Here is a 25,682-nt window from a genome sequence, read left to right as displayed (position 1 = left end):
TTGGTTCCCTTATGGACACATAGATTTGGGGCATGTGACACCTCGGAGGATCAAAGATTAATTAGGGATCGTCGTCAGCCCCACAATGGTCACACTTGATATGATTCATCTGGTCTCCGCCACTTCGCCTCCAACTAAGCTCTCGGCCGAGGTGAGTCCTCTGGGCCCCAAGGTCAGGCCGTTCTGGATTAGTCGGATTCCACAGAAAACGCCAGTGGCCCCCAGATTGTTCCTTGAGCTCACACTCCCCGGAGCGCACTGCCCTGTAGCTGTGACAACCAGCCAGAGAGGACACCTAATCCTAGTCCCAGATGACATCCCTTTGTTTGTAGCTTACTCTAGGTATGGGGGCGGGGGGAGAGCCCAGACAAATGCATGAAACGTAAAAGGCAAAAACTTAGATTTTAATTTATCTGGGGGAGAGTGATTCTGAATAGGAAAGGGCCCCGGAAGTTTCTTCTCGCAGCTAAATGACGGCTTTTGAATACCATCTCCACGGAGGAGCACACACTCCGAGGTTTAACTCACAGAACAGTGAGCGACTGTAATTGTAGGGCTAAGATGCAGAATTAAGAGAGCACGCGGAAGATGCTCTTTAAATAGTCTGCTATTGCACTATTTAAAATGCCTGTAGATTTCATTTGGATCTGAGAAGATACTGAAGGCCTTGACATTGGGAATAACTTAAGTGCTATTTGCAGAGTTGATGTTAATTTGACTTTGAAGTTAGAACAGACTTAAATATTTCTCAATTCTTACAGAAAGTAGGGGGGAAGGACAGAGGTCTTTAATCTCTCAACAGAGAGCTTAGATGATGAGATCAGCCAGTGATTTGCTATTTTTCAAACCAACAGACTCAAATCTCCTTTTTTTTTTTTTTAAAAAAAACCAACTTTTTGCTAGAAATATTGATTCTGTTGGTCACAGTGGACCCCAAATTTTATGCCCCTCCGTTTTTTTTTTCTTGGGTCTGAGAAGGTTCAGTTAGCAGGGGTGACCCTAACAGACACTGCAGGGGTGATATTGTTATTTTTTTTTTTGAGACAGAGTCTCGCTCTGTTGCCCGGGCTAGAGTGCCGTGGCGTCAGCCTCGCTCACAGCAACCTCAAACTCCTGGGCTCAAGCAATCCTCCTGCCTCAGCCTCCCGAGTCGCTGGGACTACAGGCATGCGCCACCATGCCCGGTTAATTTTTTTCTATATATATTTTTAGCTGTCCAAATCATTTCTTTCTATTTTTAGTAGAGACGGCGTCTCGCTTTTGCTCAGGCTGGTCTCGAACTCCTGACCTCGAGCGATCCTCCCGCCTCGGCCTCCCAGAGTGCTGGGATTACAGGCGTGAGCCACCACGCCCGGCCTGTGATTCTTGACATGTAAGAATCATTGGTGAGTTTTTTCAACCTGCTGCCTCCCTCACTCCAAGATCCAGATACCTCCCTGCAAAGCTCGGAGGTCTCAAGGGGGAATCACTCTGTTCTGGAAACAAAAACAAAAACAATACAACCAGACCAACTCTAAAGAACATTAGAACTCAGTGGAAATGTGAATGTTGTTTTTTTTTAATATGTTAACCTGAAAATCATGGTTAGAGGTCAGACTATCTGAATTACCTATTTTAATCACTTTATTTTGCAGACGTGGAGATTAAGGTCTAGAGAGGTTACGAGACTGTTCAGGCATCTGTGTAGCTTACACATAAAGTATGTTCTGTCCTTGGCTTTGATCACTGCAATACAGAAACGTAACTTGCTTGCAATCACGTGTCTTTAAGCTTAAAACTCTTGCTCTTCATGCTAGCTCATGCTCTAAGTACACGCAGAACACTGCAGAGTGATTCAAATGAACAAAAAATACAAACTAGCTGGATTTGGTTTTTCTGCTAGAAGGGGAAGGAGAGGATTACCGTTTACTTAGCACCTGCTATGTGCCAGGTTCTGTAGCTATTAAAATTCTACTGGTTTTCCAAATGCCCCTCCTCCTAGGCAGTTTTCTCTGACTTTTATAGCTCTGAGAAATCTCTTTCTCCTTTGAATCTATAACTTCCTATTTGTACTTTTAATGTGGTACTTGGGATGTTCTTCATTTCGTTTTATAGTTTGTGCAAATGATTTCCTGCATGAGCTTATACACTGCTTGGGAAAAAAGACCACGTTTTGCCAATTTATGTAGCAAACCACAGTTGTCTGCAGAGAAGGCTCTCCGGGAGTATTTCCGACTGAACAAACGAACAAGTGAAATGAAATGGACCCATTCGCTATGCTGGGTCAATATCATCAATCATTTCACCTGGACATACACGTACATGATGTAGATTAGGCATTCTGTGAGCAGAAAATGGATCTGTATTTTTGAAATAGCTCTTTTAAGATCCTATTTCCAAAGATGCCTACAAGTGTGTGCCTCTCCACCGAGTTCCATGCTACTGAAGACACATCTCGCGTCATTTAGTCAACTAGTATTTATTGAACACTTACTATGTGCTGGAGGATATACTCAGCATAGCTTTAAAGATTTTTAAGCTTTTAGTAAGTAAACTTCTATAAATACAGAGATAAAATAATTCTGGAGTCAAACTGTATGGATACATCACTCGCTAGCTACGTATCTTTGAGTAAGTTATTTAATTGTTACTATTTTGTAGAATCAGAATAGTAACAGAACACGGGATGTTGTGAATAAATGCATTAATCTATGTAATACAGAAAAGTGCCTGGTATAAAATATAAGTGCTATGTAAGTGTTTACTGTTGTGTATAAGGAGAAAATGGATACTACAAAGATACAAGCAGGTATTTAAATCTAGTATTTCCTAAAAGCTTTCCTTTAACATTTTTACCAGACTGACAATAAGAAGGAAAAAATGATTGGTATGAACTTCCTTTCTTTCCTACATACATACACACACACACATACACACACACAGAGAGAGAAGTGAAACTAATTTACTCCTTAATAGAAAATTAACCCTAAGTTATTTTTCCATAAGGGAGAATAGGTTCTGCTGACAGTTTATATTTACTCTATTTACCGGGTAGTTCTGTCTAAAGCTAGAGTTTGGACATGACGCTCTTTGGGTTTGTTTGTTTTGGATACACCTAACTAGCCTACTGGGAACAGCTCTGGCCTCAGTATCATGATGCTCTAACCAGTTCAGCCACCCGCTGTGCCTCGAAAGGCAGGAGAGAACAAGAATCAAAGCAAGAGATCTAGTGAGCTTGTTTTTTTGGCCATGGAAGTACTCAGATGGAATTATATAAACTCAGTATCATGTAAGCGAGAGCTTTCCAAACCAGAGTTTACATATCTCCAGAAGTACATGATGATGAGGCACATAAGGCCCGGGATAAACATGTAATTAAAAACAGAATTTTTATATCAAAATAAGCACAAAGAGTATATGGACTAGAATATAAAAATCACACCGATTTTTAGAACAAAATAAAGACTAAAAAAACTACAAGCAGACAACTTCTGGTCATGCCCACTAGTCCCTTCTCAGTAGTTCTAGAGCGTTTCTTTAAAAAAAAAATTTTTTGGCCGGGCGCGGTGGCTCACGCCTGTAATCCTAGCACTCTGGGAGGCAGAGGCGGGTGGATCGCTCAAGGTCAGGAGTTCGAGACTAGCCTGAGCAAGAGTGAGACCCCGTCTCTACTAAAAATAGAAAGAAATTATATGGACAACTAAAATATATATATATACAAAAAATTAGCCGGGCATGGTGGCGCATGCCTGTAGTCCCAGCTACTCGGGAGGCTGAGGCAGGAGGATCGCTTGAGCCCAGGAGTTTGAGGTTGCTGTGAGCCAGGCTGACGCCACGGCACTCACTCTAGCCTGGGCAACAAAGTGAGACTCTGTCTCAAAAAAAAAAAAAAAAAAAAAAAAAATTTTTTTTTTTTTTTTGAGAAGCAATGATATAAATTACAATCAGGTAAAACAAGCCAGGGTAGCAGTAAGAGATAGAAACAGAGGAGAAAATATAAACGGAATTAGTTGCCAGTTACAAACTTGTCTCTTTTAAAAATTGAACGGTTCTAGATTTCTTGAGGGGAAAAACTACTGAACCACGATTGTTCTTCTTTTTAAATAAGTTAATGCTGCAAAGTGCTTCAGATAGGACCTGGGACACAGTAAGCTCTACCGGATTGTTAGTTAAATAAATACAGAGTTAAAACTAAATATAACACACTGTTGGGTTCTTTTTGCTAATTGCTGGAGGCTTCTCTGTCCATTGTTTAATCCTCACCCACATCCTTATGGTTCCCAGATGTGGGTCATTTTGGCCCACGAGTCTAAATCGTCCACTTCATGTGTCCCTTCTTGGATTCCTCAAGGACCCCTCAAACTCACCGTGACCGAGATCACAGTGCTGGCGTCCCTCTGAAAGGCAGCCTTTTTTGTAAGACGCCTCTCTCGATTGTCCATCTTCGCACACAGCCAGGGAGACCTATCGCTTGACTAAAGGAAGCAGGTGGAGGAAAGGACTGGGGATGAGGAGTCACAGGTGAGTCTGGAAACATCTGTGGAGGTGATTCCTACTTTCTATCAGCAAAGGCACCTGGGCTCCCGCAGTACCTAAGTCTTCAAGTAAGTAGAACCAAAAGTGTTCAGCGTTTAATCTCGAAGTGTTAATAATAGTGGAAAGAACACCCAACACCCAGCCTTTGGGCTCCACTCTTTTTCACACCCTCACGACATTTTGTCGTCTGGTACAGGTCAAATGCAGGGCTGCACCAAAGGGTGAGACGCAGGCAGGGACAAATGTCTCCCCTCTACATTCTCTGCCTTCACGTGGGTTTGTGAGATCTTTCGTTGTGAACTTTCAAAGACCCTGTTGAAGTCCAAGTGTGCAGGGAAAGAACGGGCCATCCTGGGACAGCAAAGCCAGCCAGGGGGTCTGCCTGGAGGAGGTGGCACCAGAAGGCTCAGAGAACCAGAGCTCTTTGTCCCGCTACCCACTCAGACCCACACGGATCAGGCAGAAACTGGACATTTTAATTTTTCAAACTTCTTATACATTTTTCCAAAAATGAAAGTAGAAAGTAAATATTAATGTAGAGAAACGAAGAAGTCAATATTAATGTAGAAAAGCAAAATAAGATTCATGCTGCTCTGAAAAGAGAGAGTTTTGTACTTTAATTATGATTCGCAATATCTAAGCTAGTGCTGGTAAATCACGAGTAGAGAATACCACACAATGTAACCAAAAGAAATCACAAGAGGCTCAAAAGAATAACATTCGAAGTAAAAATCTACTTCCTTTCCCAACTTTTTAAAAATATTACCATAAATACCCTACACATATTGAAATAAATGAGTACTGTACTGAATGTTTAGTGTCTTTGTCCAACATAATGGTTTGTGCTGTAGATGACAGCTTTTCAGAGCTGTCACTTGGAAAATGACCACACTGGTCTTTTCTTCTGCTTTTTAACCTTGAGAAATAAAAGTAACAGACTCTTGTGGGTTTCTAAAGCGTCGCCGGCCAATAGGTGACACTTGTCTTCTGCAAGTGTGCTTGGATCCACACGGTGACGTGGGGCAAAGGCACCTGGAGGGGGACTCAGGGGGGACCTGGCTGGCCAGGCGGGGGCTCTCACCTTGTTTGGAGTTGACATCGGACGGAATGTGTGACGGGTGTGACCCTGGAGAAAAGTGCTCGTCGCTGTACGTGATGAGGGGCGTCAGAGGATGGACCGCGTGGGACGGCTGCACCACGGGCACCTTATTTGACTGCAAAGGAACCAAGAGGGCGACAGTTAGTGTGGATGCCCAGATCCTATCTCCTCTCTGAGAAAAAAAAAGTCACACGGGAGCAGGAAGCAGTTGTCAACATAACCCAAGATTCATCGCCCAACCTGGGCGACGACATCGTCTCACTTAGATCTTCAGAATGTTCCTACGGTACATACTGTCCAAGCCCACGCATGTCCCACCAAGAGACCATCAGTTATTCACCGGGCCCCTTGCAGAGACGTATGTTGCTCACGATTATTCCGCATGACGGGAACCTCCGTACATACATAGCCACGATTCCTTTTGGGCTATCTCCTCGGGTTAAGCTCAATAAAGAGTTACTGGAATAAAATTCAATAATGCTTTGTAAGCTGTTAATTCATTACACGTGTCTGGTGTCAAAAAAAAAAAAAGGCACTCAATAAAAAACTGTGCAATGAACAAATAAATGAATGAATATTGCCGATTTGAAGGGCAAATTTTTAAACAACCCAGTACATATAAATTTGGGGTACTGAGATATCCCCTCAGTTTGCAGAATCTGTAATCCTACAGTTGCACATCTTTAAGAATCGTATCATTTTTTTTCACATGTCATAGCTCTGTCATCAAACGTGACTATCCACCGTGCTTTAGTCGATCTTTAGCTTCTCTGGTTTCCAGAAGTATTCATTGACAAAAGGAAATTTCCAATCTTGAGTTTAAGTGCACAATATGAAATATTGCTTTCACGTGTTAATTATTAACATTTTATATTTTACCGTACTTTATATACCTTATACTCTGTTTACAAACAAATTTTATTATTTATTAATAATTTGGAAGCCCAAATTTATACAACACTTTTTACAAGTTCAGGTTACCTACTAAGACTTCATCAATTTGAAATTCTTGATCATTCTGATTGCAGACAAAGCTGAAGTCGTTTCTTTACTCCCCCCAAGAAAGTGCGTACTAAGTAAATGAGTCATGTAGGCAAGACAAGGGCAGGTTCTGCCTAAATTAGAGGGATCACTTTGTTTATTTATTTATTACTGTCATATCAGAGTTGTATGTATTTTGGGGGTACACGTGATATTTTGAGACATACATACAATATGTAATGACCAAATCACGATAACTGGGATATCTATCAAATCAAACATTTATCTGTTCTTTGTCTTGAGGACATTACAATTCTTCTCTTCTAGCTATTTTGAAATATACAACAGGCCAGGCGCCGTGGCTCACGCCTGTAATCCTAGCACTCTGGGAGGCCGAGGCGGGAGGATCGCTCGAGGTCATGAGTTCGAGACCAGCCTGAGCAAGAGTGAGACTCTGTCTCTACTAAAAGTAGAAAGAAATTATCTGGCCAACTAAAAAATATATATAGAAAAAATTAGCCGGGCATGGTGGTGCATGCCTATAGTCCCAGCTACTCGGGAGGCTGAGGCAGGAGGATCGCTTGAGCCCAGGAGTTTGAGGTTGCTGTGAGCTAGGCTGATGCCACGGCACTCTAGCCCGGGCAACAAAGTGAGACTCTGTCTCAAAAAAAAGAAGAAATATACAACAAAATATTGTTAACTATAATTCCCCCACTGTACTAGGAAATTACCAGATCTTATTCCTTCCAGCTAACTGCATTTTTATACCCATTAACCAACTTCTCTACTAGGGGGATCATTTTAAAGAGACTTCATAACCCTCCCCCCCCCCAGAAAAAGAAAGGAAATTCAACACAATTATATGCATATAAAGATGTTTGTTTCTGATTTTAAACCCATCTATTAATACTAATTAAAGCAGTTTCAGAAAAATCTCTATTTAGAAACACTATAGTAATGAGTAACATGAATTTAAGAGACATACAATGAATTCCCCAGTTCAGACACGCTTTCACCATAATTAGTTTGAATTAGTGAGATTGTACTGCACTATCAGCTGAAATGCATGTGAAATCAGTTGCTTCCAGAAGCACATATTCATGTTTTTAAAAAAAAAAATTTGAGGACCTGCCTAAAACTGCACAATATTTGGAATGGTGGAGGGCTCTCATACACACTTGTGTATGGTGATTGTACCTATCACATATACTGATTCCGAATTTGATGTTTTTTTGCACAGTTAGGTATAAAAGGTACATGGCCCCAATGGGAAGGACTACCCTCTGGAAAATGAGAAAAAATTACCCTAGCGATACTTAATTCTCCTTTTATCCTATCATTGCAACCTTCATCGAAAGAAACTTATGGGGGGAAAAAAACCAAAGGGGAGAAAAAAAAAATCATAATTTTTTTTTGGACAATGATATAATTCTATACTAGATTTTCTCTACTTTATAATTATCAGTTCCTCTCTGATGGCAGAACTCGTGTAGCTCACACAGCCCTTGGCGACTACGAAATAGAGCACCGTTATTGGAGCCGCACGACTTCTCTCTATACACCTCGGCACAAACATCTATACACGTAAATGTGTGAAAAAAAATCTTTCACTACTTTTCAAGTATTAATGATGGGTTTGCCAAATACACAGAATGAGCTTCTTAAATCCAAGGAATTTAGAATGCTAGAAGCAGTGGGGGTGGACAGACACAGAGGTAGGAGACAAAAATCTCAACACCCAAATGTTAAAATGAATGTATTTCAACTACTTTAAATGAATATATTTCAACTCTATATATAACTGCTTTGAGTTTCATTTTGCAAGTCTCATCAAAAGTGTCATTGCCAAACAATCTACAAAGATATTTTCTTAGGGTAGTTATAAAGGGTAAGCATTGCAGAAATTTTCCAGAAATACATATATATGTGTATCTATACGCATATATACATAAAAATATGTATATATATATTTTTGGCATGCCCTTTTTTCCAGAGCATCCTCTTAAGGAACTTGCATTAGCAAGCAGCATTTCTTAATATCTGACCTATCCCTCCAGTCATATAACTCAGCGTCTGGTGCCATGAATTTTTGCTAAATTATGCTATCCTCGCTCTCCTCTTAATTTTACGGTTTTCAACACAGATTTGCTTTCCTGTGGGAAGGAGATAAGAAGCTGAGGATTTTAATTTAAGCTCTGGCCTTGTCTTCTATTTTGCAAGATGGATAGGGAAAGCAGTACCAGTAGGTACGTTAAGGCCAACAAAGATGATGTCCATTTTTTGTGGCCAAATAATAAAAGGAATATGAAGTCTCAGTCATGTGTGAGCAGCATCCTAAAGGGTTATGCTTTGCCTCCCACCAACCGTCTCCACCGCGTACACACACGGAACAAAGCGGATTCCAGTCCACACTGCAGATTCTTGGCACACGGACACCCCAGTCAGCTGTCCTCAGCCCTGAGCTCTGTGGGCTTCCTCTGATTTCAGGAGTCACTGTCCTTTTGATGCTCTGTGCATGCACAGGGTGAGATCCTGGCACTGCTACTTTGGTTACAATTGAAGACTGACAGAGGAACCATTCTTAATTCTGTTCTGCTCATCTCCTAATAACACTGGTGTATTTTCATGTGGGGAGGAGGTAGGGAACAATAATCAAATGACTACGAAGTCTCCGCAGACAGATTCACGCAACCACATTGTACGCACAGCTCTACAGGTATAGATGTGGGTTAATTATTAAGCACCTAACATGCTCCAAGCGCTATTCTAGCACCAATCACCAACACACAGGAAGGTCCGTGATTCTCACGCAGCTTACTTTCTAGGGGTCTGGAAGTCGGGACAAGCAACAGGGCGTGGGTGCTGGAAATAAAGAATATGTTAAAAAAAAAAAAAAAGATGAGCAAAATCTGCAAAGATACCATCGGGTACTAAGAAGAAAATGAACCAGGTATTAGGAGAGACGGTGTGTGTCTAATTCTATGCCTTTATGTTAAAGTTGTAAGAAACCTAAAGTGCATTTTGTCCGAGCTCCTTATTTTCTAAGACCGGAAGCTGAGAAACAGAGGTCACCAGGGGACGGGTGGTCAAGCCGGGGCTACTGTCAGAACTTGTAACAGAAGCACCCAGTCACCGCACAGCTCCAGTGACACAGGATCACGGCGACACAATGGGAATGGAACCCCTGGGCCACCCAATGATTGATTGGAATCAAGTGGTAGCAAAATCCGATGCTTTGGGCTCTTATTCTGTGCTGGGTACTATACACATAGCGCCTCACTTACTGGAACCCAAGTCTCCTGGTTCCCGCTCACGTGCTTTTTCACTCCACATCTCACCACAAGGGACGGAGGAGGGAGAAAGGGTGCAAATTACACGGATTCTTTTCCATTCACAGGTACGTTCAGGTCAGTCTTAACTTCCAGCGGAGAATCACCAGGTATTGCCAACGCGTGCTCTTTGTTGCACCGCCCCGGGGCACAAGCATGCAAATCACTCCAGCCTTATAAGTCATCTCCAAGTTCTCCACTCCCGCTCAGAGAGGTGCAGGGTCCTGTCTGAGTTCCAGTGGCAGTAAGTGGCCGAGCGAGGCCTGAGACCTTGGTTTCTGATTCCAGCTGCGCATTCTCTGACCTCAAGGAGGTGGCCGGTGGCTGAGCCGAGGAAAGGGGATGAAGACGGAAAGAGCAGGAACGGAAACAATGGCAAAAAATAATCAAGGGTGAACTCTGAAGACAGCTGTCCTGCATACACTCAGCACTCAAACATAGCCTGAACCCCCTTCTTTTTTTTTTTTTTTTTAAATATATTTTTTTGAGACAGTTTTGCTCTGTTGCCCAGGCTAGAGTGCCGTGGTGTCAGCCTAGCTCACAGCAACCTCAGACTCCTGGGCTCAAGCGATCCTCCTGCCTCAGCCTCCCGAGTAGCTGGGACTACAGGCATGCGCCACCATGCCCGGCTAATTTTTTCTATATATATATTTTAGCTGTCCATATCATTTCTTTCTATTTTTAGTAGAGACGGGGTCTCGCTCTTGCTCAGGCTGGTCTTGAACTCCTGACCTTGAGCGATCCTCCCGCCTCAGCCTCCCAGAGTGCTGGGATGACAGGCGTGAGCCACCGCGCCCGGCCTGAACTCCCTTCTTGAATCTGAAAAATCGCCATCAGGCTGTCCTGACCACGTGATACACAGTAATGACAGCAATTAACACACACCGAGCGCTTACCGTGTGCTTAGCACTCTATCCTCACAACCAGCTTTGGGGCAGGTACTGTCATTATCTGCTCTGACGGGGGAGAAGACGGCACGGAGAAGCTCAGTCACTTTCCCAAGAGCCTACGGCTCGTAAGTGGCGACGCCAGGCTCCAAATGCCAAAGTCTGGCTCTAGCAGCAGAAGCTCATTACCGGGGCACCACGTGGCCTCTCTGAGAGCCAAGTTCATAAAACCTTGGACAGCGAGTCGACCATCTGGCCACACCTCACGGCGTGTGACATCGATGGAATGGCTGTGTGGTCTCTGTCCCGGGCACAGGCGTCACCGCAGACAAAGAGGCACCTCAGCAGAAGCGGAGAGAGCTGCAGAGCCCGACTGCCGCCTCTCCCTCCAGGCCTGGAAACCCTTCCAAGGAAGCTTGGTTGGCCGCCACCCAGGCCGGTCCCCGCAGGTAAGGACCTCTTTGGCATCCCAGCCAGTAAAACCCACACCCCCCGCGGACGCGGAGTGGGTGGCCCCTTAGGGAGCTGGAGAGCCACCCCCAGAGCAGCGTTCCCAGAAATGACCCGCTCACCGCTGGCAGGAGCCTCAGGTGTCAGAAAGTTGTTGGCCTCCAAGGATGTGGTTCTGGGAAGGACTGAAAAAAGCGGTTCAGCTCCCGAATGGCCGGGTCCTGGCCTGCTAGCAAGCGGAGTAACCGGGGGACAAGCCCGCTGGCCTGGTGGCTAGTCCTGATTCCCACGTCCCCAGACTCCAGCTAAGCCCAAAGTGCAAGATCTGGCCGCACACGAAGGTCTCGGGTTCTGTTCCCATTGGCCGTGTGTGTCATCAATGGTCGTCTCGGTACGAACTGAGTCCAGGGGAATTTTAACGCACCACCGGCCAACTGAGATGAAGAATGTCACCCAGCCTCAATCACTACGGTGGCGTTTTCCTTTTTATTAAACTCTGAAGGAGTCTGGTGCTCAGGAAACGAAGCCACGCGACCTCCTGCTGTGCCTCCCCTTCTTGGGAGGATCTGAGCTTCGAGAGCCTTCCCCCCAAAGAGCAGCTGATTCGATTTATTCCGGAAGGACACATGGCTTCTTGCATTGACAAGGCCTCAGAAGTGGCACTTAGTGCTGGAAGATATTTCCCGAGATCCACCAAGGTGAAACGCCCGGTTCAGGTCTGCTGTGGCTTTTAGATCTGAGACCACTGCTGGCTGGGACGCAGCAGCGTTTTCCAGACAGTGACGAGGTTCCAGGCTCTGAAGACCCAGAGGTTCCATGAGCCCAGCTCTGGAGCCACAGGGACAGCCCAGAGACCTTCGCCATCACCGGACAGCTGAAACGTTTCCCTAAGAGGGGAAGGAAGAAGTCACAGGGGGCTGGGCGCGGTGGCTCACGCCTGTCATCCCAGCACTCTGGGAGGCCGAGGCAGGAGGATCGCTCGAGGTCAGGAGTTCGAGACCAGCCTGAGCAAGAGCGAGACCCCGTCTCTACTAAAAATAGAAAGAAATAATCTGGACAGCTAAAAATATATATAGAAAAAATTAGCCGGGCATGGTGGCGCATGCCTGTAGTCCCAGCTACTCGGGAGGCTGAGGCAGGAGGATCGCTTGAGCCCAGGAGTTGGAGGTTGCTGTGAGCTATGATCACCAAAAAAAAAAGAAAGAAAGAAATCAAGAGAAAGAACTGGAGTTATTCAACACAAACAAACCAAAAGAACAAACAAAAGCAGGTCTGAGACTTACCATGCCAGTGGTAAAATATTTAGAATCAAGCAATGCAGTGACAGACTCAGAGGTCCAATAAAGGGACGGGGCACACAGAACGGCAAGAGAAAGCGTCACCGGGTGGCAGGGACACAAGGCGGGGAAGGGTCTGCCTGGACCGGCAGCTGGGAGAGCGCAGGGACCCTGCGGGGCTCGTGTGGGTGTGGAAGGACATCAGCGGGAGCCAGAGCCCCCTGGTTCGCGTCTTCTGGTCACAGACACCGAAGATCAGATGGCAGCTGTGCGCACTCGTCCGTACACACAAGTAGTGACACAATCGCACATCCGTGGGCTGAGGGGCAGCGGGCAAGGGAGGGGCAGCAAACACAGGCGGGGACAGGGGACAGAGTGGCCCCCGCTCCCTGGATTAAAAACTGCTGCCTTGTTGCAAGACAGAGCTGCTCTGCCAATGCAGTCACCGCATGATGACCCTATGATTACGGAGAGGCTCAAGTTTCGTGAGCTTGGTGACAGCGGTGCGTGGGCAGGTCCGTGGGACATAGATCGGGGACGGTGGGTGGGGAGTCGGGAGTGGGAGCCGTCCCCACGCACCACGCAGAGAGCTCAGAGCACAGGCGGCGGCTACACCCTGCCCTGTGACCCAGTGGCAAAGTTGCATAATGACAACGGGTGACAGGAAGGGGCAGAAGGCAAATTCCAGAAAGTTCTCCTCTAAACCTCATTAGCCATCAACTCTGAATAGGCTCAGCACGGTTCTCTGGTGCCAGTCCAGGTACCAGGTTAAAGAGGCCCCCGGCCTCCCAGGACGGCCGATCAGGAGTGGGGGGACCCCGGCCTCCCAGGACGGCCGATCAGGAGTGGGGGGACCCCGGCCTCCCAGGACGGCCGATCAGGAGTGGGGGGACCCCGGCCTCCCAGGACGGCCGATCAGGAGTGGGGGGACCCCAGCCTCCCAGGACGGCCGATCAGGAGTGGGGGGACCCCGGCCTCCCAGGACGGCCGATCAGGAGTGGGGGGACCCCGGCCTCCCAGGACGGCCGATCAGGAGTGGGGGGACCCCGGCCTCCCAGGATGGCAGATCAGGAGTTGGGGGGACCCCGGCCTCCCAGGATGGCCGATCAGGAGTGGGGGGACCCTAGACTCCCAGGACGCCGATCAGGAGTGGGGGGACCCCAGCCTCCCAGGACGGCCGATCAGGAGTGGGGGGACCCCGGCCTCCCAGGACGCCGATCAGGAGTGGGGGGACCCCGGCCTCCCAGGACGGCCGATCAGGAGTGGGGGGACCCCCGGCCTGCCAGGATGGCCGATCAGGAGTGGGGGGACCCCGGCCTCCCAGGACGGCCGATCAGGAGTGGGGGGACCCCCGGCCTCCCAGGACGGCCGATCAGGAGTGGGGGGACCCTAGACTCCCAGGACGGCCGATCAGGAGTGGAGGGACCCCGGCCTCCCAGGACGGCCGATCAGGAGTGGAGGGACCCCGGCCTCCCAGGACGGCCGATCAGGAGTGGGGGGACCCCGGCCTCCCAGGATGGCTGATCAGGAGTGGGGGGACCCCGGCCTCCCAGGACGGCCGATCAGGAGTGGGGGGGACCCCGGCCTCCCAGGACGGCCGATCAGGAGTTGGGGGGACCCCGGCCTCCCAGGACGGCCGATCAGGAGTGGGGGGACCCCGGCCTCCCAGGACGGCCGATCAGGAGTTGGGGGGACCCCGGCCTCCCAGGACGGCCGATCAGGAGTTGGGGGGACCCCGGCCTCCCAGGACGGCCGATCAGGAGTGGGGGGGACCCCGGCCTCCCAGGACGGCCGATCAGGAGTTGGGGGGACCCCAGCCTCCCAGGACGGCCGATCAGGAGTGGGGGGGACCCCGGCCTCCCAGGACGGCCGATCAGGAGTTGGGGGGACCCCAGCCTCCCAGGACGGCCGATCAGGAGTGGGGGACCCCGGCCGTCAGGGCAGCACCTCGCTCCCTCCCACATCTCTCCTTGGGACCCAGAACGTCCAGAGGGAAAGGGGAGAATGTGGGGGGCCCAGAGATGGGCTCCGGGTACCCCGGGGCCGGGGGAGCAAGCTGGAGCCTGTGGAGGTCAAGGTCAGGGAAGCCCCCCAGCTGCCCAGATGGGGAGCACAGCTGAGCTGCTCTTCCGCTCAGCCTGACGGTGCAGAATTCCACAGGGGCGAAACCAACACACTAACCCTAATTGTCGCATATGGAAACGGGGTCAACTGAAGTTACCATAAAGAGCATGTGCCTTGTTTTAAACCCAGAATTGATTTTTTGTCTTAAGATCAACGTGAAGCGTTTGCAGAACGGTAACGGGAAGGCCGATGTGCCCATTTCGGCCCCGCGAGCCTCCCCGATTTTAATAAGCACCAAGGGATGAAGCATTTTCTGCCTAAAACTGGGTGTTTTAATAAGTGAAAAAGAGCAACAGCTAAGTCTGCAAGGAGTCCTCATTTTTCTACTGGATTTGCTGAAGAGCCTTTCAGAAATCAAAAGGGAAAATACAACACAAATACATTATTTTGGGTTCAGCTGTTATTAGAAAGGTCAGGGCTAAGGTATAAAGACCTGAGAGTGTAGGTTTATCGGGAAGCTCAAGACGTTTTCTATGAACGCACACATGTGACATTTATACTGTGCTGTCCAGCGAGGACACCGGTCACCAGCCTGGGCCCTTGACAGGCGCCTGGTCCACACTGAGATGCGCCAGGTACAAAATACACACGAGACTGCAAACCCTTGGTGTGAAAAGAAGAATGCAAAATATCCCGATATTTTTACACTGATTACCATTTCGAAATAACTTGACATTTTGTGCTCCATAAAATTATGACCAACGTTAATGTTACCTCTTTATCCCTTTTTTGATGTAGCCGTGAGAAAATTTACAATGACACAAATGACCGGCATGGATGACTGGCGTTATGTGTCTCTCAGGCAGCTCTGCTTACAGTTTAAAAAGGGGTTTTGCCCCCTTCGCCTCTTGTACCCCAGTTTGACTTACACAAAAAGTTGGCATATTTTTTAACAAACGTTTCTTTTGTGGGAAAGGAAATTTGTGGATAAAGAAACTGAAAATGAGAAAGGGTCAGTGGCAACCCTGACAATCTAGCTTCGAATTTTAATATCCTACACTGAGGGCCACGTCAGGAAGTTTAGAACCAAGTAAACCAAGTATTTGTACGATAATTAGCATAAAACTGCCCCCTGCCGCTTTACAAGTGTGAAAAAAATTACCAGATGGTATCGCTCTATAATTTTATAGAGCAGAATGATTCTTATGAATAAATGGTATAGTTTATAGCTGTTCCATGGAACTTCTTCAACCCGCCAGTCAGCTCAGATGACTTTTAAAAATACCTGAGACTCATTTGCATATTCATGATGGGTTATTGATGGACTCACTCCTTCACAGGTAATCCATCTTTCCCACTTTACATCACAGCATACGGGCTGGGAAGAAAAAGCAGAGCTTTATCTGGAGTGAAAACAATGCTGGGGACATCACCATGCACAGGCTATGCTAATCTGAGTCAAGAAAAAAGAACCTTTTGTTTTGGATTTAAAAAACAAAATTCTGAAATGAGTTGGAAACTGAGGCTGAAGACTTAGACGACAAAGAAAAGCAGATTAGATAAACTGGGTTCTATATCATTTTGTGCATTTCGGTTCATCTTAAAGCTCCCAAATAATGAACAATTTTCCTTGAAAATATTGGTTGCGGTGGCATAAAAAAAAAAAGGAACACTTTCAATTCTATAAACATCATAAAAGAGAAATATTCTACAGTCCGTGGAAAACTATAGTAGCAAAGACGACAATAGCTATTCTCTGCTGGTGAAAAAAGGGCGCTTCTGTGAATATAATATCAAAGATACACTCCGTTTTGTACCGTTTATTGTGAATTGGATATTTGCCTCCCGAATTTTCTTTTCTTTTTTTTTTGAGACAGAGTCTCACTCTGTTGCCCAGGCTAGAGTGCCGTGGCGTCACCCTCGTTCACAGCAACCTCAAACTCCTGGGCTCAAGCGATCCTCCTGCCTCAGCCTCCCGAGTAGCTGGGACTACAGGCATGCGCCACCATGCCCGGCTAATTTTTTCTATATATATTTTTAGCTGTCCATATAATTTCTTTCTATTTTTAGTAGAGATGGGGTCTCGCTCTTGCTCAGGCTGGTCTCGAACTCCTGAGCTCAAGCGATCCTCCCGCCTCGGCCTCCCAGAGTGCTAGGATGACAGGCGTGAGCCACCGTGCCTGGCCTTGAATTTTATCTTCATTCCCATCTTTTGCAGGGGGACATGCTGATGAACGCAAGGCAGAGACTGAATGTCTGATCTATCTATCTTTACCGCGAGCGATCTACGTCACCCTGAGTTTACAGCTGATGCTGGCGCTGACTTGTTCTAGCTTACGAGAGCTGACGGCTGCATTTCCAGGAATGGTGAGGGCCTGTCACTATCATGTTGGTCGCCTGAGATGGGTCATGGTGGGATTATTTACACCACGGAAATTGGCAAAGGTGAACAGTCCCCTCTCCCCCAAGCTGGTTGTCAAACACCTAACAGCACATACTGGCAAACAGCAAGTCCCTTCCTACATTACTAGCGGAAATACTCTTTTCTTTCCTTATTTCTCCTTAACAAGCAACGGGATCACAATCTTGATCTTCGTCTGAAAGTATTCCAGACTGAGATATTTCACGGATCTTCACTGGATGTGATCTGGGGTGACCCGGCTTCCTTTCCTGGTCCCCTCCTGCTGGCACAGAAGGTCATTGGCTGCTCCGCCTGCTTCCCTGCCTCTGGGCCTCCGCAGCATCACCTGTGAGTAACTGATAGCAGGAGAGAGCTCCGCGGCACAGCAAGGAGAAGAAATTTGTGCAAGATCCACCGGCATTTTCCTTCTTCCTTTTACTTCTCAAGAAAATAGTTAACGTAGACAAATAACGTAAAACGCTTCGTGTGATTATTTTAGAAAGTGACCCATACAAAATGAATTTTACACAAAAAAAGCAAATAACTGAGACTATTTCACAAGTGCATTAAAGAATAGATTAACGCAGCTTCCAACGTGAGGGCCGTGTAGCGGAGAGTCGTCATCCAGAAAGCCGCCATCGGTCTAAATATTGTATTTAAAAGGAGAGAGATGAGAGGCTTTTGTTTTTGCAGCAGGCTCCCTCAAGAAATGTCACATAAATTATGTCTAGAGAATATGGGAATCAGCTTAGGAATTTCTGAAAATAATTATGAATCTTGGGAAGAGGGAGAAAGGAACAAAAATAATTTGAGGGCTAATTCAAATATGTTCTCAAGACACTCTTTCCGGCCGGGCGCGGTGGCTCACGCCTGTAATCCTAGCACTCTGGGAGGCCGAGGCGGGTGGATCGCTCAAGGTCAGGAGTTCGAGACCAGCCTGAGCAAGAGCGAGACCCCATCTCTACTAAAAATAGAAAGAAATTATATGGACAACTAAAAATATATATAGAAAAAATTAGCCGGGCATAGTGGCGCATGCCTGTAGTCCCAGCTACTTGGGAGGCTGAGGCAGGAGGATTGCTTGAGCCCAGGAGTTTGAGGTTGCTGTGAGCTAGGCTGACGCCACGGGACTCACTCTAGCCTGGGCAACAAAGTGAGACTCTGTCGCAAAAAAAAAAAAAAAAAAAGACACTCTTTCCTTTAACGATGCTTATACCCAGGCTGGATGTGGGGGCCAGTTATTGGGCAGAAAACAGCATACTGAATTTGAAGTCTGAAGACCTCAGCAGGCTGGGCGCCGTGGCTCACACCTGTAATCCCAGAACTTTAGGAGGCCAAGGTGGGAGGATTTCTTGAGACCAGCAGTTCAAGACAAGCCTGGCCAACATAGTGAGACCCCATCTCTACAAAAAATTTTTAAAAAGTTAGCTGGGTATGGTGCATGCCTATAGTCCCAGCTTCTTGGGAGGCTGAGGCAGGAGGATCACTTGAAGCCAGGAGCTCAAAATTACAGCCAGCTACGACAGCACCACTGCACTCCAGCCTGGACAACAGAGCAAGATCCTGTCTCTCAAAAAAAAAAAAAAAAAAAAAAAAGACCTGGGTACTATTCTTGGTCTTACCTGCTATTTGTCGTGTGAACGTAGGCAAATGACTTATCCTTTCTGAGTTCAGATTCCGCACTAGATGAAGTGAATGTTTTCCCTGGCTGTGTTTGTGTAGGGATCAAATGAGATCATGCACGGAAATATACTTTGCAAACAGTAAAGCACTATGTAAATACAATATTAACTCCACTTTGGGGAAAAAAAAAAGGAGTCATTAAGCTCATTTCCGACATGGAGAACATTATTGCTTGAGTCAACGTGCATGACTTCAGTGAATACCAAATAAACCTAACTCTGAAATTTTCCGAAACAATGAATAATGGCCTCAAAGAACCCTCTTAATCACTGTGCTTCACTACTAATTTTCAGCCTTAGGAGAGCTCTGCTTTTCTATCAGGATAACTTCATGTCAGGATGTTTTTCTACGGTGTAAATATATGACAATATGGTCCATATAAATGCTTGAAGAATATCTCAATTTACCTCTTTAATAGTGTCAGCTGCTACACCTGAATTTTATTTTATTTTATTTTATTTTTTTTTTTTTTTGAGACAGGGTCTCACTCTGTTGTCCAGGCTAGAGTGAGAGTGAAGTGAGGCCATCATAGCTCACAGCAACCTCACACTCCTGGGCTCAAGCGATCCTCCTGCCTCAGCCTCCTGAGTAGCCGAGACTACAGACACATGCCACCACACCTGGCTAATTTTTTAAATTTTTCGTGGAGATGGGGGTCTCGCTATGTTGCTCAGACTGGTCTTGAACTCCCGGCCTCAAGCGATCCTCCTGCCTTGGCCTCCCAAAGCACGAAGATGACAGGCGTGAGCCACTGCAGTTGGCCTGAATACCACCATTTTCACGATGTTTGAGTGGAGGCGGGTGAATGGATGAACGGCTGGGTGAGCTAATTCGGGAAGTGTAAACACATAAATACTGGGGAACCCAGAAACACCGGGATGGTCCATAAATGCAACAGGCAGCAGGAAAGGAAAGTGCGAGTGAGGGCGTTGGGAGGGCAAAACCCCGTGTACGACAGCTTGAAGCCCGCAACCCACGAGCACTGGGTTCTTGGCGTTGACAAATGACAAAAGTGGGGCCTTTCCAGGGCCAGGGACCTTGCGACCTCTCGGGTCCTAAAGCTCTGAACTCTAATACACCAACACATCCCAGTTTGGACGCTCCACGGCTAGAAGTGGCTACGGATGAAGTAAATCAGGAAAGCAAAAGAAAGAACCGCACAGGGCCAGAAAGGACTTGTTCACTGAGAATTTTAACAATCAGTTTTAAGACGCATCAAGGCCACCCTGCTGACGGCGGGCGCTGGAATCTGAAGGGACATCAGCAAAGCTTGCAGAACACATCTAAGACAGAGAGCATGAGCATTTTAACTGTCATCAAATCATTTCAATTGTCACTGAAGTTATTACCAACCTGATTTCTCCCAGGGCAAGGGCCTGTACGTTTGCGCTGAGCCTTCAACCTAGGGACAGAACCTGTCACAGTGACTTGTAGGATGATAGAGCTGTGATCCTACAGGCAGAAAACGTGGAAGAAGAGGCCTGCGGAATTCTAGAAGTCTGAATTCTAGCTCCCCTCTAAGTACTTTATTTCAGAGAGGACATATCTTTGGCAGCCTGGTCTAGATATGAATTAGCCACTCCGAGCTGGGGAAAGGCTGATGTCTTGAGAGAGAAAGAATTAAACAGGAACAAAACCCATGACGTTGACATGAGCGCAACTCTACGTTTATAAAGTGTTTTCATGTCCCTTGTCTCATTTGGATCTCACTATCACCCCGTGAAGAAGTGACTCGTAAATATCCCGAGAAAGCTCAGAAAAGGCCGAAAGTACAAGTACAAAAGCTGGGCTCAATCCTGTTTTCTTCCACCGAACCACGATGCGGCCCATGTTCTGGTTTTCCAGGAACCGCAGCCCTGCGTACTCCATGGGTCTCCAAAGTTGGCCTGATGGGCCCCAGGGCCCCAGAGGCAGGTGTGACACATGTCACGCTGTCACCGCTCAGCCAAACACAGGGTCACCACAGAACCGCCCCTTTCCTCTTAACCATGCTTTCGTCACCTGTGTTTGTGCGTTAGAAATGGTTGTTGTGCAGGATCATCCGAATGTGCTAATGAACATGCTAAATCAATACGTAAATTATTCGCAAGCCTGTGACCCCCGCGCCAAGCTGATCAACGGGGTGTCAGGACAGAATGCAGCTGTTCTTACAAATTTAGGAAATTTCTACACGCAGAACAAAGCATCGTCATTTAAAGGAGTGAATCCACCTGCCCGCACCCTTCACCTTCTCCTTAATTTTCCAGTTTATGCTAATAATGGTGATTTCTTCAGGCTCTCGACTCTCCTAGCTAATTAGTGCGCAGGGCGTCTTCTCTACCTGACGGTTATGGCTCATTCTGGCAAATAATTAAACCTTGTTTCACCACGATTTGAATATGTCTATTAAAAAAATCTGTGGGAATTTACCTTCCCCACCGACCCTGTTTAATCCAGTTTCGACGTGTAAATGTGGAGATACTGTAAGTCAGGGTAAGTAATACGTTTTCTTTTGTTTAGCATAACCCGAATTTTTCCTCCTCCACTTATCACTAACTCACCCGTGTTTTCTCTAACCACATGCGTTGACTTGTTTAACCCCTCACTCCCTTTAAACAATTTGTAGGAATTTGATGTTGAGAGCTTTAAAGATACTCAAAAGAAATAGACAGGAAAACGGTTTTGCAGTTCCTCAAAAAGTTAAACACGGAACTACCATACGACCCAGCAAGTCCATTCCTCGGACCTCAGAGAATTGAAATCATATGTTCACCAAATGCATGTAGACAAATGTTCATAACAGTATTATTCATAACGGCCAAAAAGTGGAAACAATCCACAATGTCCATCAGCTGATGAATGAATAAGCAAATGGGGATGTAGTACATGCAATGAAATATTATTCAGCCATGAAAAAGGATGAAGTATTGACACTCCACTGACAAACCTTGAAAACATTATGTTGAGTGAAATGAACCATATACAAAAAGGCCACGTGTTGTGTGATTCCACTTACGTGCGATGTCCAGAACAGGCAAAGCCGTGGGGACAAGCAGAAGAGGGGCTGGGTGGAGGGGAAACTGAGACTGACTGCAAATAGACACAGGGTTTCTCTTTGGAGTGACGGGAATGTTCCGGAATTCGACAGTGGTGATAGTTGTACAACACAGTGAATACACTAAAAACCATTGGCTTGTACACTTTACACGATGAACTTTAAGTTATGGAAATTATATCCCAATTAAAAAAATAAACTAAAGGCACCAAAACTGATTGGGGCTGAATGAAGGCTAATTTTACTTTCTACGGAGGGCAAGTCCGGGTGACATTTTACTGTGTGTATATACGTACTATATCTCTGAACCTTGTAATAACTGTGGGTGCGGCGAGGACAGGGGAGTCTCAGCAGGCTGAACTTGGAATCACACATAATACAACCAAAGCACAACCCGCAGGAAAAGCAAGACCTACTGTGCATAAGATACAGGTGACACCCACACTGTCACAGGGAGGACACACCTAGGCGCTCTCCTCCTCCCTCCCTCCAACGCCACACACAATTCCTGGGCCCATCTCGCAGCCCGGGCACAGGACTGCCATCAGCCCTCCTTGTCCCTCTCCCCTCCCAGGGCTCTCTCCGGGGCTGTCCCGTAAGTGGTATCGCTGGGACTCTCTGTGGGTGCCGCTGGCACACATGTCAGCCTTCCCAGGGATTCTCCAAGTGCCAGGGGGTGACTGGTCAGTGTGTAGACCTCCTGGGTGGGACCCAGCATGGTCTCCCCTGCCAGGGGACAGCCAGGCGTGTGCCACAGCGGCCGAGGGAAGGTGCCCTGCAGACTCTGAGTCACGGGCATGCTCTCAAGGGCCCCTGTCCCCAGGACCGGCCACCAGTCTCCACCAGTAACCTGAAACCTACACACATTTCACCCCAAGCGCTTAGTACTGTGGTTTACGTCTTCCCTGTACTTAAGAACGCGGCACTTTTTAAAACTCACAAGCACGTGAGAATCCGCTTTAATGTGATATCCACTCCTTCAGAAGACTCCTGGGGTTGCAATAAAAGGTTTAAAAGCTGCTCTCTCAGAATTTCAAAAATTGTTTTCGCCTCCACTTCTCCATTTTCCCATGTAGTTTCAACGTCATGCATAACGTCCATGACGTTCCAAATCATGATTTTTACAGATCTGAATGAAATTTTTAAGTTTGCTAGCTCACGTCCCTGTAGCAGATCTGGCTAAATTCTTACGATAGAGGGATGGGTGCGACCCTGTCCCTTCCGATCTGAAGTTTCCATCAGGGCTGTCATTGTCACCGGGTATGCGGAAAGTGACTCCCGGGCTGGAGATGAAATATTCATTCACCTCGTAAGAAAGCGGGGAAACGGCCACTTCAAAGTGATCGAGTGCAGAGCAGGTGATTAATACGCAATTGCAGAGCTGGATGGAGCCCGAGGGTTCAATCAAGCGCAACGGCTGCCAGTCGGCCAACGACAGAAGCCACGTGCAGAGCAGCTGGGCGCCAGGGGTGGCCCCTCCGAACCCAGGGCCCCACCGGGGACACCAAGCTATGGCCAGGCTCAGCCAGAGACGCTCTGCGGTGACGAGGTCTGGCTCGGAGGGGACTGACGGCCCAGTCAGTCAGCTCATCTACCCCACTGAGTGTGCGTGTCACCGAATGGCCACCGCGCTACTGCTGTGCCCAGGAAGCCTGGCAGAGGGACGTGGCGCAACCTTATCGCTGACAGAAAGGAAGGTGAGGAGGTAAGATGTACACGCACACAGCTGGTAACACAATGTGGAACATTAAAAGCAAACCGGGCCCATTAGGAGGCGACATTCCGGGCGGGAAGCAACAGTGACAGTGGGAATGGTCCCAAGTGTGAGTGCCACCGGGGAGGCAGGGAAAGCCGAGCTGAACCTGGTGACAGCCTGGGTGTGGGGACGAGGGGAAGAGGCTTCCAGGCTTCCCAAACAGAGGCCGCCTGGACGGACGGGCGCGGGGAAGGCAAACAAACATACAGTGACTTGTTCGGGGTCACCGGGCCACCCACCCAAAGCAGGACAGCCAGCCCCACACCCCAATTCTGGACTCCGGTTTGGGCCATCCTATAGCTCCACGATGCCCGCCGTCGTGGGTGAGTTTCAAGGATCAGCTGCAGAAATACAGATCATTTTCCCACAACCTAGTCAAATCGGCAAAAAAAAAAAAATAAAAAATAAACAAAGCGACAGCATGTGAGCGTCAGAGAACACTCGCTGATGAAGGGAGTTCACACATTTGCATCCCCTTCCTATTTCTGCGAGTGCTCGCGGAGGGGACACCCATCTGAGCGGAGGTGGCGGACAGGTGGGGAATGGATGGTGACAGAGGGGTGAGCAGAGATCGGACAGCAGGACAGGCACACACAGTGTCACCCAGAGTCCGGCAGCTGGCTGGTCACCTGAGCTTGATTGCAAAGTACAACAAAGAGCCACACGTCACATGCCCCGTAGGATAAACTGACAGTCCGCTCTCTCCACCCTCTGTGTGATTTCTGCCATTTTTATCCCACCCAAATGCACAGACTCGGGTCTCAGAAGAGGGGCCGAGGTCAACGGCCTCTGCAGGCCAACAGGATAGAGTTTATGAGCACAGAGAAGGCAACGGGTTTTGTTTTGCTTTTTTGTTTTTTAAAGATCACACAGATTTAGCAGCCTTTGTTCTGGGGGGGGGGGGGGGAATGAAATTTCATATCAATTCCACAAAGAGGAAAAAAAAAAAAAACACTAGAAATACACGCACTGAAATGTTAACCACAATGTTAACTTGTGAGACTAGAGATGATTTTTATGTGTCTCTTACGCTTTTCTGTATTTTCCAAAATTTGTACCTAGAATATTATGCATTATCCCGATACTCGGAGAAGAAGTTTTATTTTATTAAAAAAGGAAACTGTAGTGCCACCTGGGCTTTCTTGTATGATATAAAAGAAGAAGTCGTGTGCTTTGAGTTTAATTTTGGACAGCCGCTGAAGTCAGACGAACACGTAAATTTTTTGGTTTTTCATAAAATTTCCCCCTGTGTTGCTGTCAAGGAAGTGAATGTCTTCACACACACTCTGAGAACATTCTGGGCCCTTTGAAGGGAAAATAAAACGGGGTGTTACATCCTCTGACTGTCGTGGGGGCCGACAGTCCAATTTCACTCCCACCCCCGGCCGCCTCTCGCTGCCATTTTCCCGGCTATTGGCAGAGAAGTGACAAGACACAGGACATCCAGTGCAGACACCTGACTTGAGAATTGGCCACATGCAGGTTCTTATGCTGGGGACCAAGACATCCCCAGAAAGCACAGCTCTGACAATTCAGAGCCAAGACACCCGCGGCACTGACGCTGGCTTAGCCGGGGACAGGTCCCCTGGGCAGGGCTTGGGGGAAGGCAAAGGGAGCTGTGTGGAGTGGGACTGTCACTTTAATTCAAGAGAGACGCGCAAGTTTCGAAGAGACACAGCCACCTAGTCAATCGCTCTGGAAAGTGGCCGGCTGCAGGGGGACCTCAAGCCTGATGACACGAGAGTGTGCTTCAACTTTGAGATTTCCTCTCCAAATTGCTCAGATTTTCCACATCAACCTTCAGGTGCTTTGCAAGAGATGACTGTTTTGTAACAAGCCCCGACACGGTGCTGGCGATGAAAAGGTCTCGGTTTATCGTCATCTTATCTGCCATCGGTTTGTCACGGCGGGCTGTCTTTCTTTACTTTCAGCTTCTTCTAGATTTGACTCACTCCTGGCATACCCTTTCTCCTTGCAGCCTGACCTGGTTAAGAGGCGCAGCACTCTTGCTTCTCTGGACTCGGTTTTTCCTATCCGAGTTAAAGCGTCACATGGAGAAAGACTGACGTTTTCCTTCTGGGTGTGTAAAAGCCACTGTTTGCAAATGTGGGAGCTGTCCCGTGGTCTTGGAACGGGGGACGCTTCTAGAAAACTAAGAGCAGCCACACCACCAAGGGAAACACGCCGGCGGTTGGAAAGGTACCCA

At 47.4% G+C, this 25,682-nt stretch overlaps 1 protein-coding gene across 4 annotated transcripts in view; it reads right to left on the bottom strand.

Annotated features, from left to right (window-relative positions):
- Positions 1–25,682, bottom strand: part of LEF1 (lymphoid enhancer binding factor 1) — a 109,709-nt gene that overhangs the window by 26,119 nt on the left and 57,908 nt on the right. For all 4 annotated transcript variants that reach the window (XM_069459056.1, XM_069459055.1, XM_069459057.1 and 1 more), the window contains exon 4: positions 5,597–5,729. In XM_069459056.1, the coding sequence (XP_069315157.1) occupies positions 5,597–5,729 (133 nt within the window). The remainder of the gene's footprint in view (positions 1–5,596; positions 5,730–25,682) is intronic.

This window comes from Eulemur rufifrons, chromosome 26, assembly GCF_041146395.1.
Source record: "Eulemur rufifrons isolate Redbay chromosome 26, OSU_ERuf_1, whole genome shotgun sequence".
Taxonomy (NCBI): domain Eukaryota; kingdom Metazoa; phylum Chordata; class Mammalia; order Primates; family Lemuridae; genus Eulemur; species Eulemur rufifrons.
The sequence above is the reverse complement of the archived record's forward strand: the minus strand, read 5'-3'. Positions and strand labels throughout refer to the sequence as shown.